The sequence below is a fragment of the Panthera onca genome, chromosome B3, assembly GCF_046562875.1.
Source record: "Panthera onca isolate mPanOnc1 chromosome B3, mPanOnc1 haplotype 2, whole genome shotgun sequence".
Lineage (NCBI taxonomy): Eukaryota > Metazoa > Chordata > Mammalia > Carnivora > Felidae > Panthera > Panthera onca.
In genome coordinates, this window is record NC_138344.1 from 6,933,953 (window position 1) to 6,951,480 (window position 17,528).

The following is a 17,528-nucleotide window of genomic DNA, read 5'->3' on the forward strand; positions in this document are numbered from 1 at the left end:
ATCGGATGCCAACGTGTTCTGCCACCGACCACGCAGCACATGGCTTTAAAGCAGGGTGCTGGGGCCAGGCCAACGTTTGCCTTTTCCTACACGTCTCGGCAAAGCTGCTCAAAACCCTCTCTTCCCCCAGCAGGAAAAGCATATGTTCTTTCCATATAGAGGAGAAATTGTTCCACGAGTGAGTAAGTCTCTTGGCCGCGGAGCCCGGCCCAGCCCGCAGCACGCCGGGCAGGAAGCGGGCAGCGTTCTTACCACCCTTGGAACCAGACCGGGCTGGATCCTCACCCTGGAAGACAGCGGGCCTTTGGACGGGGCCGGGGGTGGTGGGGAGCGGGGGCTGGGCGAGTGCCCGAAGACAGCTAGCCGGCCAGGGCAGGGCAGAGAATCCTTTCCCTGAATAGAAGCGCTTTTCTCCATTCAGGCCGGGCGGGCAAAGGAGGGAGGGAAGGCCGAGGGGTGTGAGAGGCGAAAGAGACCTTTCCAATCCCCTCACCCCAGCAGCAAACGGGCCTGAGTCAGAGGTGACTCGGGTACGTGCAGTGAGACAGGGCCATTTTTAGACCGTCATTTCCAGCCACCCCCAAATTTTCCTCGATGCCTCGGGGTTAGGTGGCAAAAAGGGACCCCATCCTCAGCGCCTCAGTTCATTCTGCCAGATCCGTGTGAACATACAGGTCTTCCCCAAGCCAGTCCCGGGCCGGAGGATGCTGCTTGCACCCTTGTCTCGGGGAGTCCTGGTTCCCTTCCCACCCTCTCCCCACTTGCTAAGAATCGCTGACTAGGGGGTTGCAGGGAGTGGGCAGGGAAGGGACAGACAGGCCGGGCGATGGGCAGGTGGTGGGACAGAGGGGAAGTGGGAGGGGCCCCACAGAGAGGGGAAAACGCTGATGACGTTGGGGCATCTAACCTGGAAAGTCAAAGACTCGGGCTAGGGGCGCCTGGCTGGCTCCGTGGGTTGAGTGTCCAGCTCTTGGTTTCAGCTCAGATCATGATCTCACAGTTTTTGAGTTCGAGCCTCACTTCAGGTTCTGCACTGACGGCGTGGATCCTGCTTGGGATTCTCTCTCTCTGCCCCTCCCCTGCCTTCACTCACATTCTCTCTCTCTCTCTCTCTCTCTCTCTCTCTCTCTCTCTCTCTCCAATAACTAAGCTTAAAAGACTCAGGGTAGTAGAAGTGAGAGACGTGAAAATGATGTAAAGGTAGGAGACAGGTCACCCCGTAGAAGTGGGATTGGATTTATCCTGGGTGGGAACTTCGATGGGGCAAGCCCTGAGCATATAAATCAGGGCCCCAACCCACTGAGGAGTGCTTTCAAGGCAGTGCATCCTCGGGGCACCTGGGTGGCTCAGTCGCTTACGCATCCGACTTTCGCTCAGGTTGTGATTTCACAGTTTGTGAGTTCGAGCCCTGCACCAATCTCTCTGCTGTCAGCACGGAGCCCTCTTTGGATCCTCTGTTCCCCCCTCCCCAACCCCCACTCTCTGCATCTCCCCTGCTCACTCTCTTTCTCTCAAAAATAAATAAATGAACACTGGTGTTCATTTAGGTCCCACACTGGTGGCCCGGGGGCCAGACACAGCCCTGAAGATGTTTCCACCGGTCAGCATTTCTGCACGGCCACCATCAGCTGAGTCCACACAAACTACGCACGGCCCGTGCTGCAGGGCGCGTCAGGCCTGAGTCTCTCCTTTGTTTCCTGGACTGGTCCCTTAGGCGTTTACGCCTGGGAGCTTTGGAGCACCTGCCCACACTCTCCCTTCTTCTCCTCTAGCTCACCCTGTAGGCCCACCTGGGGCGGGAGGAGACGGGCTCAGGTGAGACCACATGTCCTGAGCCGCCCTGGCCCGGACGCCAGGTAGAGCGCTCACCTGGCGAGAGACCAGCACCCCTGCAAACTCCCCCTCCCTCTCCTGGAGCTGTCATTACGCTGGGCTCTATCATGGTCTCTGGGGACTGGACAGTAGCTTCACTCACCTGGCCATCCTGCCCTGGAGCAGAGACAGTTCCCCAGGGTGTTTAGGGTCTGGGAAGGGCACCCAGGGGCAGATGCGCCATGAGCTGAGATAGAAGGGACAAAGTAAGAACGGACACGCCCGACCCCCGGTCCAGGAGGGCAGCGCTAGGGGAGGATGCCAGCGGCAGTGGGTCTGAAGGAAGCTGGGGCAGGGTTGGGGAGTGGAAACTAGCCGGGGGAGTAAAGTGGGGTGGCTAAAGGGCTCAGGAAGGAGGGAGCAGAAGGCGAGGCCCAGCTCCACCTTCTGCCTGTGTGTCTGGGGTGGACCCTGACTTGTACCTGCCAGAACCGAGGGCAGAAGGGCAGGCGGCAGTGGCCTCGCTGGGCGACGAGATTCCACCCGAAGCCTGTATAGGCGGCGGCAGATTGCAGGGCGGTTTCACTTCCCCGGCCCTATCTGCTCCCGTGGACAGCTACGGGCGTTGGGACTAACATACCCATTTTACAGATGAGGAGACTGAGGCAAAGTTGTGCAAGGAAGACTCTAGCCCCCCGGTAAGAGCAGGGCTCCTGCTTTCACCAGCTCTGCTTTCTGAGTTGCTTGTCCAGGCCACTGGGAGCGGACGACACAACTCCTCGCAAAGCAGCCACGCAGCAAGCATTAGCTCCTCCTCCTCCACGTTTCACAGCCTCATCGAATGACACTGACATTTGCAGGCAAGAACTCCAGCTGTGCTGGGACCCAGGTAGGTCGGGAGTTCAGAGGCGGGCCTTTATTTTACTGAGATCGTAGTTCCCAGGTCCTCACCCCGCTCCGGCCTGGTGCTGGGCACCCTGCGAATGAGGTCGCAGCCCCCTTCTTGGCCCACCTGGTGGGACGGCTGCTCTCTCAGGGGTGAGACCCGCAAGCCAAGTCAGCCTGACTCTGAAGCTGGTGCTCTCTGGAGGACCACCTCGGAGTCTCCCGTGTGACTGTGTCGCTCCCCCCGGGGAACTGGCTGTACGGAAGATGGGGGCTCCTGAGCGGGGCCAGAGCCCACGGCACACGCCCCCTCTGGGGTCCTGACCCTCCCCTCGGCGTCCGCCTGGGAGGTAGGGTGGGCACCTCCCCACGGGGGGCATCCTAGCACCACAGCCGGAAGCGGGAAGCTGGGTACGGATTTCCCTGGGGAGTGCCGCTGCTCTGGGAGTCCTGGTTCTCCCCTCCTTCCAAGCAGGCCTGAAGGCGTGGAAAGGACCTTGACCTGGGAGTCCGAGAGCCCAGGCTCACCTTCTAGGCCAGGCTGCTTCACCGTCCCAGCCCCTCTCTGAGCCTCAGCTCAGGGGCTAAGCGAGGGCGGCCTAGAGGGTCACGGCTGCAGCCCCCTAACCATTTTTAAAGACAGCCCCTCACACTTCTTGCCCAAGTGTTCCTCCAGCCGGTTCTGCCTTCAAGGCCTCCGGCCCAGCGGACGGCCCAAGGGCACCACCTGCTGGCCAGTCTCAGCCAGGCAAGGCGGCCGCACCCGGCTGCTTTGAAGGCTCCCCCAGATCATCCCAGCAGAGGGCCAGGTCACAGCCCTGGAAGTCAGGTGGGCGCCAGGGCAGGAGAGAGAAGGCTGCACCTCCCCGCATTCCCAGACGGGGGAGGGAGTCCTCCAGGTCCCCAGAAGTCAGTGTGCGAGTGGGGGGCGCTGCCATTATGAGGCAGTCGGGCCTGGATTTGAGTCCCTTGTGTCCTTAACCTTACCTGAAGTCCCTCATCTGTGGGGTGGGGCCATTTGGGACACATTTCTCAGGGCTGTGGGCCTCTCTCTGCATGAGCTGGCGGCCAGAGGGGATGGCAGGGGTCCAGCCTGGTGGCACCCGGACCATAGGCCAGTGGCTCTCAGCTGCGGCCGCACGTTCAATCACCTGATGCTTAGCGGTGGCTTTCACAGCGTGGTCCTGGGCCACCAGCATCAGTGAGGAACTTGTTAGGAATGCAGATTCTGGGGCCCCACCGCAGTCTGGCTGAGTCGGATAGTCTGGGGGTGGGGTCCGGCACCCTCCAGGTGATGCCGATGCTTGGTCAAGTGTGAGAACACGGTGCTTAGGGACTGGGGTTGCTTAAAAAGCATCTCAGGTGCCTGAAGTGTCCTCGGCGCCAGAATCGCCTGCCCCCCTCCCCCCAGGGTAATTCTGGTTTGGAGGGACCCCGCCATGGATTAAAAGTACCAACCCTGCATCTGCTGGTTCCGATGAGCAGTGACTGCTCTGGTGTGCACCCTCCTCCCCACACGCCATGCACGCCCTTCCGTCAGAGATCAGGGACCCACAGCAGGGTACAGTTGCTCTCCCTGGGGTCTCCCAAGACAATAACCACCAGTTACTGACATTTGCTGGGTGCTCAAGCTGACAGGCGTGGTGCTAGGGGCTTTGTATGCAACGTCTCACGAGAACCCTAGGAATTGTTTTACAGGTGGAGAAACTGAGGCACAGAGCCATTAAGTCACTCGCTCCGGGTCACACGGCTCCTAAATGCCAGAGCCCGGAGTCCAGCCTCGTTCTCTCTGACTTCAGAGTCCCCTGCCTTTGCTTCCTCGTTTTACAAGAGGAGGGGCAACTTGCTGAAGGTCACTTTGGGTAGCACCCCCCACAGTCTCTGTACCTCGGCTTCCGGGCTCACCAGGGCCTTGGCACCCATTCCAAGATGACACGAACGGACCTCCGAGCCTGGTGCCACCCCCCTGGGCATAAGCGCAACAGGAAAAGGGAGGCAGAGGCAAGGGCATTACTTAGCTGCATACCACCTAGATTCTTCAAGGATTCCAGATTATTAAAGAGACTGACATACATATGCTCCCCAGCCCCCCATTCCAGCCCCGTCTTCCCTGTTGTCTAAGCCTCGCGTGGACCACGGCCCGTCACCGTGACCCGGCTCCGAAAAAGGCAACAGGAGTAGCCACTGGGGCAGCAGGAAAAAATAGAGAGCCATTTTACTACTAAAGACGTGTTTTCCAAAAGCAGGGGAGTTGCTGTCCCGAAGAGAAGAAGACCCTGGGGGAGTCCCTGCGGAAGGGGCCGGCTGGAGCTGCGGTCACCCACCACCGGGCCGGCAGCCCTCAGCGGGCCCGAATTTGCAGGGAGATTCGGTAGAGCTCCATCGCCGCCCTGGCGTCTTCCACTGAGCTGTGTCCAAACTGGCTGTTCTGTAGACACATGGACAGAGCGGGGGGGGGGGGGGGGGGGGGGGGGACTTGGGATAAGGCTGAATGCAGAGACCCCCTGTGACCTGGGCCTTCCCCGCCTGCACCCCGGTTTCCCGGGCCCTGAGGGGGGTCGGTGGGTGAGCAGCCCCAGCCTTCTGACACCCTGGACGCCGCAGGTGGCCCGAGCAGGCCCGGCTTCTCCTGTCTGACCCAGAGCTGGGGCACTAGGCCCAGGCATGGCCAGGCACAGCTTCCAGCATCCGGAGAACCAGGCTGTGTCCTCGAGGTGCTTATAATCTGGTGAGGGGAGGAGGGGCTGCAGACACACAGACACAGAGGGAGCTCCAGGGGACCAGGCGAATATAAAAAAAATACTCGAGGGCACCTGGATGGCTCAGTTGGTTAAGCCCCGACTTCGGCTCAGGTCATGATCTCACAGTTCAGGGGGTTCGAGCCCCGTGTCCGGCTCCGTGCTGACAGCTTGGAGCCTGGAGCCTGCTTCTGATTCCGTGTCTCCCTCTGCCCCTCATGCTCTGTCTCTCTCTATCTCAAAAATAAATATATGTTAACAAATTTTGTTTTTAAATGCCAAAACGATGTTTCTAAATGCTACTTGCTCGGCACTTGGGTGAATCCACATGCTGTGTATTCTGTCCTCCGTCCTGCGTGCCACAAGGCTAACGGAGGGGTCCAAAATCAGGCGCGTCCCCTGCTCCCTCCCCAGTTCCTGGTGCCCTCCCCTCCCCGCCCTCCTCCACTAAGACTCGCCCTTCAGATTCCTGCAGACCTGCTTTCCTTCATCCCTTCGGGCTAACGGGCCACCCTCCCTCAACCCAGGAGTTCCTCAAGCCGGCCCTGCTCAGCCCTGGGTCTCCAGCATCCTGACCAGCCTGGCACAGAGTAGGTGCTAATAAATACCTCCCCCACGTGGACCCGTGGCTGCTGGTGTCCGGCCCACCTCCCTCGGCCCTGCCGCCTCCGTGAGCCCCCAAGGACCCCCTCTTCTGGGCCTCGCCGGAGACTCTGAGTGCCGAGAAATGGGGGCTCCGGGAGCAGCAGCAGCCCTGCCTGCTCGGAGCTGTGGGTAAATACCGCCGCTCCCTGGAAAAGATCTGAGGGCTGCGTTTTACCCTATTCCAGAGGCCCGCAGTGGGATTAAATGTCAGTTATTGGGGCGCCTGGGTGGCTCAGGTGGTTAAGCGTGGGCTCAGGTCAGGACCTCAAGGTTAGTGAGTTCGAGCCCCGCATTGGGCTCTCTGCTGTCAGCACGGGGCCCGCTTGGGATCCTCTGTCCCTTACCCCCCTCTCCCTCTGCCCCTTCCCCGCTCACACTGGCTCTCTCTCAAACATAAATAAACATCAAAGAAAAAAACTTCAGTTATCCACAGAGTAACTGGCTGGAGTTTAAAAACAAACAAGACCTATATTGGGCGCTGGGCTCCACCAGCACGTCCCGGGGTCACCTCTGGAATGAACCTCCTGCGCTCGGGTCCTCGTCCAGGGCCGGCTGCTGGGGAACCCCGAGGCCAGCACCCCTCCTCGCTGGCAAGCACACGGCCTCTCAAGGCTGTGGGGGAGACGCAGAGCGCCTTCGGGGTCCAATGCTGGTTCTGGAGCCCCTGGGGGTGGTGGGCGGGCCCTGGGGGGAGGGGCCAGCCTCCCTACCCCCCCCCCCCCCGCCAAAGCAGGCAGGTGCTCACCTGGATGCGCCGGCCGAGGAGGCGCTCGCTGAGCACGCGGAGGGAGACGCGCTCGCAGCCCTGCAGGCCGGCCTCCCGCCACAGCAGCCTGTCCACCGACGTGTCATAAACGGAGTAGTCGTTCATGTTCTCCTTCAGCGCCTGGAAGTCGTGCTTCAGGTCGTGGCCCACCACCAGCTTGCCCTTCAGGAGCCGCAGGATCTGTGGCCAGGGAGACGCGCGCCCGGCACATCACACGGGGTCCCGCGGGCGGGTCTGGGCCGACTGGGGGGTCCTCGCGGTACCGGAGGGAAGCAGTCCCTCCTCGACTTGCTGTGTGGCTCTGAGCAAGTTGTCCTCCCTCTCTGGGCTTCAACCCTCTCTATCATCTGTATAATGAGGAGGCTGGACCGGGCCTCTCCTCATGCACGAGTAACGACAGTGGCACCTACTGAGCACGCCCGTGTGCCAGGCACTTATCTAAGTACGTCACCTGTGTCATTTAACCCTGTCAACAAGCCTGCTGTGACAAGCAGATGAATGACTTCCCGAAGCTGCCCGCGCCCTAACCCCAGAATCCGCGAGCACCTTACACGCGGAGAGAAGTTAAAGCTGCAGGTGGGCTTTGGGGTGCAAGGTGAGAGGTGATCTGGGCTACCCGCATGGGCCCAACGGAATCGCAAGGGCCCTTCCAGGTGGAGGGCCCTAAGAACCTTTGCCCTGAGAACCTGACCTGCTCTTGCTGGCCTTGAAGGAGGAGGAGGGGACCCCGGGCCAAGGAACACTGGCGGGCGGCCTTCGGAAGCCGGAAAAGGCGAAAAGGCGAGGAACGGCACTCCCCTGCAGAGCTTCCAGAACGGAACGCAGCCCTCCCCACACTTCAGTTTCAGCCTTTGAGATCCGGGTCAGACCGTAGAGCCGTGGAATCGAGGGATAACCCGTTCGTGTGGCTTTAAACCACTAAGCCTATGGTTTTGTAGAAAGCAGCCGTAAAAAGCTAACGCAGCCCATGTTTTGCGGATGAAAACAAAAAAGTGGAAGCACTAAGAGAGTGAAATAATTTGCCCCAGGTTACTCTTCATGATCTTAAAGCAAGTTTGCGGATTCCTTGACTCTGGCTCGCGCAAAAGATGGAGTCCAATTGAATTGAATATGGGCCGGCCCGTGTGACTTCTGACTTCTCTGAGGGCCGGTGTCCCAGCAGCCCGGAGCTGCCCCGAAGCCACCGTGCTGGAGGGAGCACTGGAGGCAGAGAGCCGAGTCTGAGGGGCCCCAGCGCCAGCCACGGGATGGGTAGGCAAGCCAACCTCCCGAGGTTCCAGCTCCGGGCCTGCCGGGTGCCTCTGCCTCAGCCCAACCGCTGTCCCCATCCGCCCCTGACCAGACTGCAGGTGCAGGAGCAAAGTAAATATTGACATTGTTTGAACCACTATGTTTGGAGGCGATTTGCTGAGCACCATTAGATAACTGGGAGGGCCACACAGCTGGTTAGTGGCAGGGCCAGCCTTCAGAGCCAGCGGACTGCCCGCCACGAGCACACTTAGGAAGAGCAGGCCTGCTCCTGGCGTCTGCCAGCCCAGGGGCCGAGCTTCGGGGAGTGACCGCTGAAGTACCCAAGCCTCCCATCTGGACTCCGTCTCCACTCCCCTCCCATGGTGGCCCTGGGGACAGCCTCCTACCTACGGCCACACAGGCTCCCCTTTCTTCACCTGGGCTGCCACCGGAGAAGGATGGACGGGGGCTCTGGGGCGGAGCTGTGTCGGGACCCAGCTGGAGGGGCATCTTGGGGCTCAGGCCCCCGTCTGGACAGCTCTCCCATAGCTTCTGGCCTGTCTTCTGTGCCTGGGGAAGGAGACTGCCACCTGGCTGACACCCTCCCGTGCCCTGCTTCTGTTTCTGGTGGCCTTCTGAGACATCATGGGGGACATTGGTATGCTCTCCCTTGGCGACCACAGGATCATTGTGGCCACTCTGCAGAAGAGGAAGCCAAGGCTCAGAGGGATGAGGCGACTTGTCCTTGGCCACAGTGGTGGAAGCAGGGCTCCGTCCATCTACCGTCAACAGGCAACGTCACCCCACCCTGTTCACACGGCTTTGTCAGGGCCTCCTCTGGACGGAGCCCAGGCCTAGGGCCTGGGGAAGCTCTCCTGAGGAATGGATCGTGCTGGTTCCAGTGGATGTTTGGGGTGGGAGTCACCTGGTGAACCCAGAACTCTGGATTTCACTTTTTTTTTCAGTGTTTATTTATTTATCTTTGAGAGAGAGAGAGTGAGCAAGAGAGTGGGGGAGGGACAGAGAGAGAGGAAGACAGAGAATCCCAAGCAGGCTCCACACCCAACTCAGAGCTGGCCGTGGGGCTCAGCCCCACGAACCGTGAGATCATGACCTGAGCCGAAATCAACAGTTGGACGCTTAAGCCCCTGAGCTGCCCGGGCGCCCCTGGATCTCACGTCTCTAACAGGTGGGGCTGGTGTTGCTGATCTAGAGGTCACCTGAGCGGTGAGGACACCGGCCCTCACCAGCAGCTCGAGTCCTACTGTGGAGGAAAGGGCCCCGCCAGCCCGTGGCAGAGGGGTGGCGCTCACAGGCCCCGCAGGGCAGCTGTGGGTCACACACCTTTTCTTGCTCACATTCTTTGTGTTCCCGAACAATGTGGCCTGTTTCCCCCAACGAGGAGCTGGCTCAGGCCCAGTTCACACAAAGCCCTGAGGGACTGTCTGCCATCCCAGAAACCGCTGCACTGTTCCCAGGCGGAAGAGGACAAGAGTCATCGTGAGGTAGATTCCTGGGAAATTAATCACTTCCTGAGCCCCAGGGTCCTGGCAGGGGGTGGCTACAGTCAGCATCGCTGGGCTCATGAGGAGACAAATAAAATGGGGGGGGGGGGGGTAGACAAGCAGAAGGAATCAGGAAAAAAAGAGATGAGTCTATTTAGCAGAGAGATGTCAGCAAGGTTTCAGGCCAAAAACATGCTGGGCACTGGGCACTGGGCAGAGAGGGACTGCTGGGACTTGCTGTGTGCTCTCAGGGAGGTCACAGGCCATCTCTGGGCTTCGGTTTCCCCATTTGTAAGGCAAAGGCCTGGAGAGGTGAGGCCCATTAGCAGCCAGGGCTCCCCCGACTTTCTGAGACAGGGCCGGGGAGGGAAGAGGGGGGCCTGCCGGAGCCAGGGATGGGGAGAAGGTGCCAGCTGGCAGGACCGCAGGGCTTTGTGACCTGCTGGCCGCGGGACCTGCCCTCAGTCAGTGTCAGGAGTGCCAAACACAGGGGGCGGAGACTCGAATTCCTGGAAAGAACTGAGTGGGGAGGAGGGACAATCACCCATCTGCTGCTCTCACAGCGCCAGGCCAGACCTCTCAACCCGGGTATTCTGATTTCCATGTCCCAGAGGAGGGGCCTGGGGACCAGAGAGGTTAAGAGGCTTGCCCAGGTGACAGGGCTGGTGACTTGAGAGCTGCAGTGAGGTGTCCAGACCTGTCTGACCCCATCACTGTTATTATAGTTGTTATTACCACCTGCTGAGAACCTGCTCCAGCGTCATTAATGGCGGAGCGGAGAGCCATGCTGGGCCCGGGGCAGCGCTCAGATCTCCTGGATCGGGGACGTGGCCCCTACAAGGCCGGGATGATCACACCATCTTACCAACAGGGAAAGGGGGCTACAGAGCAGCGCGTACCCGTGTCATACGGCAGGGTAGCTCCAGGACCAGTGGCCTGTGTCTGCCTGGAGGGTCCTTCTACTGCAGTGCCACTCTTGTTCCAAGTATTCCCCGGATGTTCCTGGTCGGAAAAATCACCTGGGGCCCTTATGAAAAATCTAGAGGGCCAGGCCTTACTGTCATCTTCAAGAGTGGCCTCAGTCTCCCCTTTCCTCCTGTCCCCTGCCCAGTTCTGCAGGTGGCCCTGCCCCAGCCTGTTCCCCGCACCCCCTAAGACTGCTTATGCCAGGGGAAACCTGGACGGTGAAGTCACCCTCCTCCATCTGGCCAAGCCCCAAAGACACCTGCCCCAGAGACACCTGAGCGGGGGCGGGGCCCCAGCAGGCGGCACTTGGCCCAGTAACTCCTTGTTCACAGGCTACTGTGGCCTCTCTTCTGTCTGCGTTTCCCTCCTAAACCGGGATGCTTCATGGGATTCGGCTGTTTTGTTTGCCAACTAAAACTGTAATTATCCCTCCCCAAGCCTGGTCAGAGGGTAGATGCGACTCAGTGTACCGGGTTAACATGAAAGGAGCATTAATTTACAAAAGTAAGTTACACGCCATCAAAAATTACAATTAGGAAAACAAAACAAACAGCATTAATTAACTCACCAGGCGAGAGCCCTGAATCTGAACACTGAGTTGTATCACGGCTTGCTGTGTGTCCTTAAGCAAGTCACTGCCCCTCTCTGGACCTCAGTCTCCTCCTGGGTTCTCTTCTGAGCTGGCAGCCTGATTCATGGGGCTCTATAGACCAGTTTCTCAACTTCCACACTTTCTCTGGTGTGTGTGTGGCTGGGGGAGGGGCCGTCCCGTGCATTAGAGGATGTTTGGCACTGTCCTTGGCCTCTACCCCCTGGATGTCTGTAGCAGGCCCCCTGCCCCACTTGTGGCAACCAGAAATGTCTCAGATAGTGAGACATTTGTCCCTTGGGGGGCAAAACCCACTCCACACTGAGAACCGCTGCTCTAGATGATGTCAGACCTAGAGATTTCGGAAGGTAACAAGCGATTACTTTCCACTACAAAAGTAATGTAACTGGACACCTGGGTGGCTCAGTCAGTTGAGCGTCCACCTTTGGCTCAGGTCAAGATCTCACGGATCGTGAGTTCGAGCCCTGTGTCGGGCTTTGTGCTGACAGCTCAGAGCCTGGAGCCTGCTTCAGATTCTGAGTTCAAGCCCCACTTTGGGCTCTGTGCTATCAGCGAAGAGCCTGCTTCTGATCCCCTGTCCCCCCTCTCTCTCTGCCCCTCCTCTGCTTGCACTGTCTCAAAAATAAACATTAAAAAAAAAAGGTAATGTAACCACTTTACCAAAAATAAGAATAAAAAACAGAGGAGGGGGGATCCCCTGCACAATCTCAGTGCCCTATGGTAGCAACCCTCCAGGGTGGACTGTGGGGGGGCTTAGGGGATCCCCAGAACCCCGCTGGCTGCCACGGGCCGGTCTACGGCTCACCACTGGTGGGACCCAGTCACCACTCCTAGGGGAGGAAGAGACAGGGTGGTGAGCAGCCTCTGAAAGTTGCCTGCGTGAAACCAAAGCCTGGCGAGCCCTAATCTCACCTGAGAGGCGTCACCCGGCGCGGGAGGCAATGATAGGCTTCTTCCCTTTGGGAGCTCTTCACATCTTGGGGCCCGTGAGCCCGGTCTCTGTCTCTGGGATTAGAACGCTATGGGCGATGGAGTGGGATCAAGCGGCCTTTGTGTCCTGGTTCATGCAAACAAATGACAGCCGTTGCCTTCTCCCGCCTTGGCTCAAAAAGGGGGTGCCTAGCACTGTCCCACGCATATACTGGACGCTCAGCATTCACGGAGCGTGTATACACGTGGATCGTGGGATCGGAACATCCCAGAGCAAGCTCTGGAGCCAGAATTTGAGTTTCTGCTCTACTCCTTCCTTGGACAGTTGGCTCAGCCTTGTGCCTCAGTTTGCTCATCTGTCAAATGGAGTAATGACACTGGTTAACTACTTCCCAGGGTTGTTGTGGAGAGTAAAGGCAGCGGCATGTGGAAAATACTTAGAACGGCTCCAGGGCACGGTGCTGGATACACCCATGCTGCTTCGTCACCCCTGTGCTGTAGATGTGCCTCCTGAAGGCACAGAGAGGTTTAGCAACGAGCCAGAGGACACAGAGCCACGTCCAGACAAGTTCTAAAGACAGTGCACTTGCTCTCCACCTCCCAGGCTGTGTGCGTATCACTGCATCTTAACAGCAAAGGCCAGCAGGAGGCCAGAGGCGATTTCGTTCCATGCCGCTGCCAGAACTCTGTATTTTGTGAAAATCGGTTCAACTGTAGTCCCACAAACATTCTCAGGGTACCTTCTGCGTGCAAAGCACACCATCCAATCTGGGGGCAGATAGAGTGCACAGCAGGAACGTGGAACGAGGCAGACCATGTGTGTGGACAGACAAGCTTTAAAGTACAGGGGCCGGGGCGCCTGGGTGGGGGCCGGGCGCCTGGGTGGCTCAGTCACTTAAGCGTCCACTCAGGTCATGATCTCACGATTTGTGAGCTCAAGCTCCGTGTCAGGCCCTGCACTGTCAGCAAGGAGCCTGCTTTGGATTCTCTCCCTCTCTCTCTCTCTCTCTCTCTCCCCCTTCCCCGCTTGCTCTCTCTCTCTCTCTCTCTCAAAAATAATAAACAAAAATAAATAAAGCACAGGGGCCACAGCCAGGAGAACTGGAGCCCCCCGCTACAGAGTCCAGTGTGGGGAGGTAGGGGTGGTGGACAGGGTGGGGAAGGGCATCAGGAAGGACTCCTCTGGCCTGGACCAGGGGCAGGGATGGGAGAGGGCAGGGGGAGGGGCTTGGCAGAGCACTGGCTGGATGATGGCTGAGCTGTAAGGGCAGGCAGGAATGGCAGGTGGGTAGGGTTTGGACGGCCATGAGTGTGTGCTGGGGGGACCTCAGGCAATAGGGAGCCATGGGAGGTATTTGAACACTGGTGGTGTTCAGCCACGTGTGGCTGGCAGCCCCCTGTTGGACACACAGCCCTAGACTTTTGAGCCTGAGTTCTGAGTCCTGACCACATCTAGTTACCTAAAACTTTGTGAGTCACTTAGTCTTGTGGGTTGAATTGTGTCCCCCCGCCCCCGCCCCTGCCAACAATTCCTCTGTTGAAATCCTACCCCTAATAGCTCAAAATGTGACTTATTTGGAAACAGCGTCATTGCAGATGTAAGTACTGGTCATCAGGTCATTAGGGTGGGCCCTAATCCGATATGGCTGGTGTCTCCATAAATGGGAAGTGGGGGACACAAAACACGCACACAAGGCAATCGCCGTTCGAACAAGAAGGCAGATATTAGGGTGATGCTTCTACAAGCCGAGAAACACCGAAGACTGCCAGCAGACCCCCAGGAGCTGGGAGAAAGATGTAGAACGGACTCTCCCTCACAGCCTCAGAAGAGACAAATCTCTGCTACCGCCTTGAGCTCAGACCTCCTGCCTCCAGGACTTTGGGACAGTACATTTCTGTTGTTTGAGCCCCGCAGTCCGTGCTACTCCACCATGGTGGCCCGAGCAAACCAATACACTTAGTTCAAGCAGGCCTCGGTTTCCCCATCTGCAACATGGGGATAACAGACGTTCGTAATAGCTAACATTTTTGGAGTCCTTACATAATACAGGTGCTCCTTCTAGGCGCTGTCTCAAGCCTCACAATAATCCTATGAGGTTGCTGCTGTTATCGTACCCAGTTTCTTTTCCAGGTGGGAGAAACTGGGTGCAGAGAGGCCGCCCAGGTAACTGGCCCAAGGAGCTGCTAAGTCACTGGCCGAGATTCAAAACCGGCCCCTCCCAACTGTGAGTTGCCGGCTCCTGAGAGGCCTCGCGGCAGGCCATTCGGGAGGCGTGAGTGAGCTCCGGGCGGCCAGTGCCCAGGATTGCACCCGGCGAGTAGCCTGCGCTCAGTAAACAGTAGCTACCGCCGTGGGTTTCTCTGCAGCGCCTGGAGCCTGGCACGCACGCGGTGTGCACAGTTGGGACGGACCGCGGTCCCCTCTGTTCTTCGGGGACTTCCCCGAGCCCCGGCAGCCTAGATACTGATGAGTTCACTCGCCCCTCCAAACCTTCCCAGAAGGGACTAAAGCAGGTGCTAGACTTTGCTTCCCGTCTGGTGATTCAGAGAAACAGAAACAGAAACAGAAAGCGGAGACTGGAAAAGTCATCACAACAAGGTGAGGCAGGAGGGTGGGAGGTCCTGGGGCCACACGCTGACCTCTAGCCGACGGTAGGGCCCTACTGTGCGGTCTGAGAACAAGCTCCCGGAGCCTGGCGGGGGGGGGGGGGGGGGTGGGGGGGTGGGGGTGGGGGTGGGGCTCTGGCCTGTTCTTCAAGACCTGGGGCCTGCTACCAGGGCCCAGCCGGCAAGGGCCTCACTTTCCTCATTTCCTCACGGGGTTCGCCAGTGGCAGCTCAGGGCAGAGCAAAGAATCACGCTGTGGGGGGCATCAGGGGCGCTCAGTTCCCCCCATCACAAGACCAGCAAGGTGGACCCGATGCCCTGAAGGCTGCTCCCAGACGTGAGTCTAAGGTTGTCTGATGGAGGAAGGCTTCTCAGGGACGTGAAGAAGACACCAACAGGTTTCTCCGTGCCCTAGTCATGCAGAGGCGGAGGGGGGAATCTTCCACGGCTGGGGTCACAGATCCCAGATGTGGCACCTGGACAAGGCGCCGGGAAGTGTGTGTGCGGATGGCGGGCGGCTGTCCGCAGGTTCCCCTCCCCCCTCCCCCCGGCCTGGCTGGCACGCCGCCCTCCACTCACCTCCAGCCTGGCCACGGCAAATGGCGTGGCCTCCTGCATGTGCCAAGGTGTGATCCCACTGATCAGGGTCCTGTAATCGGTGATCTCCCCTTCCGGCCGGATGAACTTGTCGTAGAGCACGGTGCCGTGGAGGTCCACGAGGCTGCAACGAGCCAAGCCGCTCTCCCCCCGGGGCCCCAGCCCCACCATCTCGCAGTCCATGGCCACCACCTCGGTGCCACTCTCCATGTGTCACCAGGACCCGCAGACGCGCTGGACAGGGGAGGCGGGAGGGGCATCACTCGAGGGCCGACCGAGGCCTCGGGGGTCCTCGGCCACCACCCAGCCAGCCTGTCCCCTCTGCCCTGTCTGTCATGAACGCCATCTGGCAACAGGGGAAGCTGGCCCCTTGCCACCCTGCCCGGCTTCCTCAGCCCGGGGGTCCCAGGGGCTCTGGTCTGGCCCAGCAGCCTTGGGACCACCAGGACCCCTCCCACCCGCTCCCCTGGCCACGGCCCTGCGGAAGCACCTTGGCCTCGCCGTCCCAGCCCCCACTCACCTGCCCGCCTCTGGTGCCTTCGGCTCACGTCTGCCTCTCTGGTGCCACTTCTCAGCTACTGCACTTGCTCTTAGCTGTGACTCATCTCTGACTTCAAGCCGGGAATCCTGACTCTGTTTCAGTTTCTGGTTTGTTATCAGGCGAAGTCGGGGGTGGGAGGCCGGGGCAGGGCAGGGCAGGGCTGCTCCTTATCCTCAGGCTGCTGGCAGGTGGGGGCCCAAGGGCCTGAGTCACCACGGACAAAGCTGGCAGGTTCCATGTCCCCATGTCTCGCCTTCCCCCCCCCCCCCCCACCACACACTTAAGTGCTCAGAAGAGCCCTCCCCTCCTCAGATGGTGCCGCTGACGTGGATGCAGCAGATTGCCACATTTTTCTTTCCTTTCTCACCCTCCGCCTGCCTGTAGAATAAACATCCCCAGGATGGGAGCCCAAGGAATGTCCCACAGCTTCCGGGGCCATTACCAATCTGACACTCTGTGAGGTCTCCCATGGGGGCAGGGGGAGCTGGCTTGTGGGACATTGAGGCTATTCATAGGAAGGGCATGGAAGGTTGCGGTGTGAGTAGGGCTAGCCTCACCCTCCGACCCAGGGAAGCCAAGCAGGCAAGGAGGGAGCCCCTAGAGGCTCCAGTGCTTTGGGGGTGCCTCAAAAATGACCATCTGCCTGCCCTCAACAGGCTCTGCCTCCAGCTGGGTTGACACTATTTGAGGACAAGGAAAAGAAAGCCTGGAAGGAGCCCCCAGCAGCCCAGCCATACTTCCTAGGGCTAGACCCACTCCCAGGCTCCTGACCTCTTACAACAGTGCCTGCCCCGTAGAGCATTCAGTATTTATTGACTAGACGAAAGAGTTACAGCTGGGACAAAAACAGAAGCCAGTTTCAGTGAGGAAGTCGTCACCATATTCTGCGGTGAGATTCTTGCCCCTTGGAGCTCTGCCTCCAAGTTATCTATCCCTTTGTTCCTTCTCCCTTGGCCTCCCACTGAGGCCTTTTCTGGCTTCTATTTAAAAACTGTACCTCGAGGCACCTGGGTGGCTCAGTTGGTTAAGCATCCAACTTCGGCTCAGGTCATGGATCTCAAGGATCATGGGTTCGAGCCCCGTGTCTGGCTATGTGCTGACAGCTCAGAACCTGGAGACTGCTTCACATTCTGTGTCTCCCTCTCTGCCCCTTCCCAACTTGCGCTGTCTCGCTCTCTCTCTCAAAAATAAATAAACGTTAAAAATGTTTTAAAAAAAACGGGGGGCGCCTGGGTGGCTCAGTTGGTTAAGTGGCCGACTTCAGCTCAGGTCATGATGTCACGGTTCGTGAGTTTGAGCCCCGCATCGGGCTCTGTGCTGACCACTTGGAGCCTGGAGCCTGCTTCAGATTCTGTGTCTCTCTCTCTCTCTCTCTCTCTCTCTCTGTCCCCCCCCCCCCAAACCCCCGCTCACACACTCTCTCTCTCAAAAATAAAGATTTAAAAAAATTTAAAAACTGCACTTCAAAAAATTAAAAATAGAACTACCCTACCACCCAGCAATGACACCACTAGGAATTCATCCACAAGATACAGGAGTGCTGATGCACAGGGGCAGAGGTACCCCAATGTTTATAGCAGCATTTTCAACAATAGCCAAATTACAGTAAGAGCCCAAATGTCCATCAACTGATGAATGGATAAAGATGCGGTTTATAGGGGCGCCTGGGTGGCTCAATCGGTTAAGCGTCCGACTT

General features: G+C 58.8%; 1 protein-coding gene across 5 annotated transcripts; it reads right to left on the reverse strand.

Annotated features, from left to right (window-relative positions):
• Nucleotides 1-4,883: 4,883 nt before the first annotated feature.
• Nucleotides 4,884-16,079, reverse strand: ISG20 (interferon stimulated exonuclease gene 20). 5 transcript variants are annotated; one of them, XM_060617695.3, is made up of 4 exons: nucleotides 15,812-15,979; nucleotides 15,274-15,525; nucleotides 6,826-7,026; nucleotides 4,884-5,125 (listed from the first exon to the last, which is right to left on the reverse strand). In XM_060617695.3, the coding sequence occupies exons 2-4, from the start codon at nucleotides 15,499-15,501 to the stop codon at nucleotides 5,039-5,041; spliced, it is 516 nt and encodes a 171-aa protein (XP_060473678.1). In that variant the 5' UTR covers nucleotides 15,502-15,525; nucleotides 15,812-15,979; the 3' UTR covers nucleotides 4,884-5,038. The 5 variants fall into 5 exon arrangements, with proteins under 5 accessions (XP_060473678.1, XP_060473677.1, XP_060473679.1 ...); XM_060617694.3 differs by lacking the exon at nucleotides 4,884-5,125 and adding an exon at nucleotides 5,148-5,668 and having other exon boundaries at nucleotides 15,812-15,993; XM_060617696.2 differs by lacking the exon at nucleotides 4,884-5,125 and adding an exon at nucleotides 5,675-6,692 and having other exon boundaries at nucleotides 15,812-15,984.
• Between the last annotated feature and the right edge of the window lie 1,449 nt (nucleotides 16,080-17,528).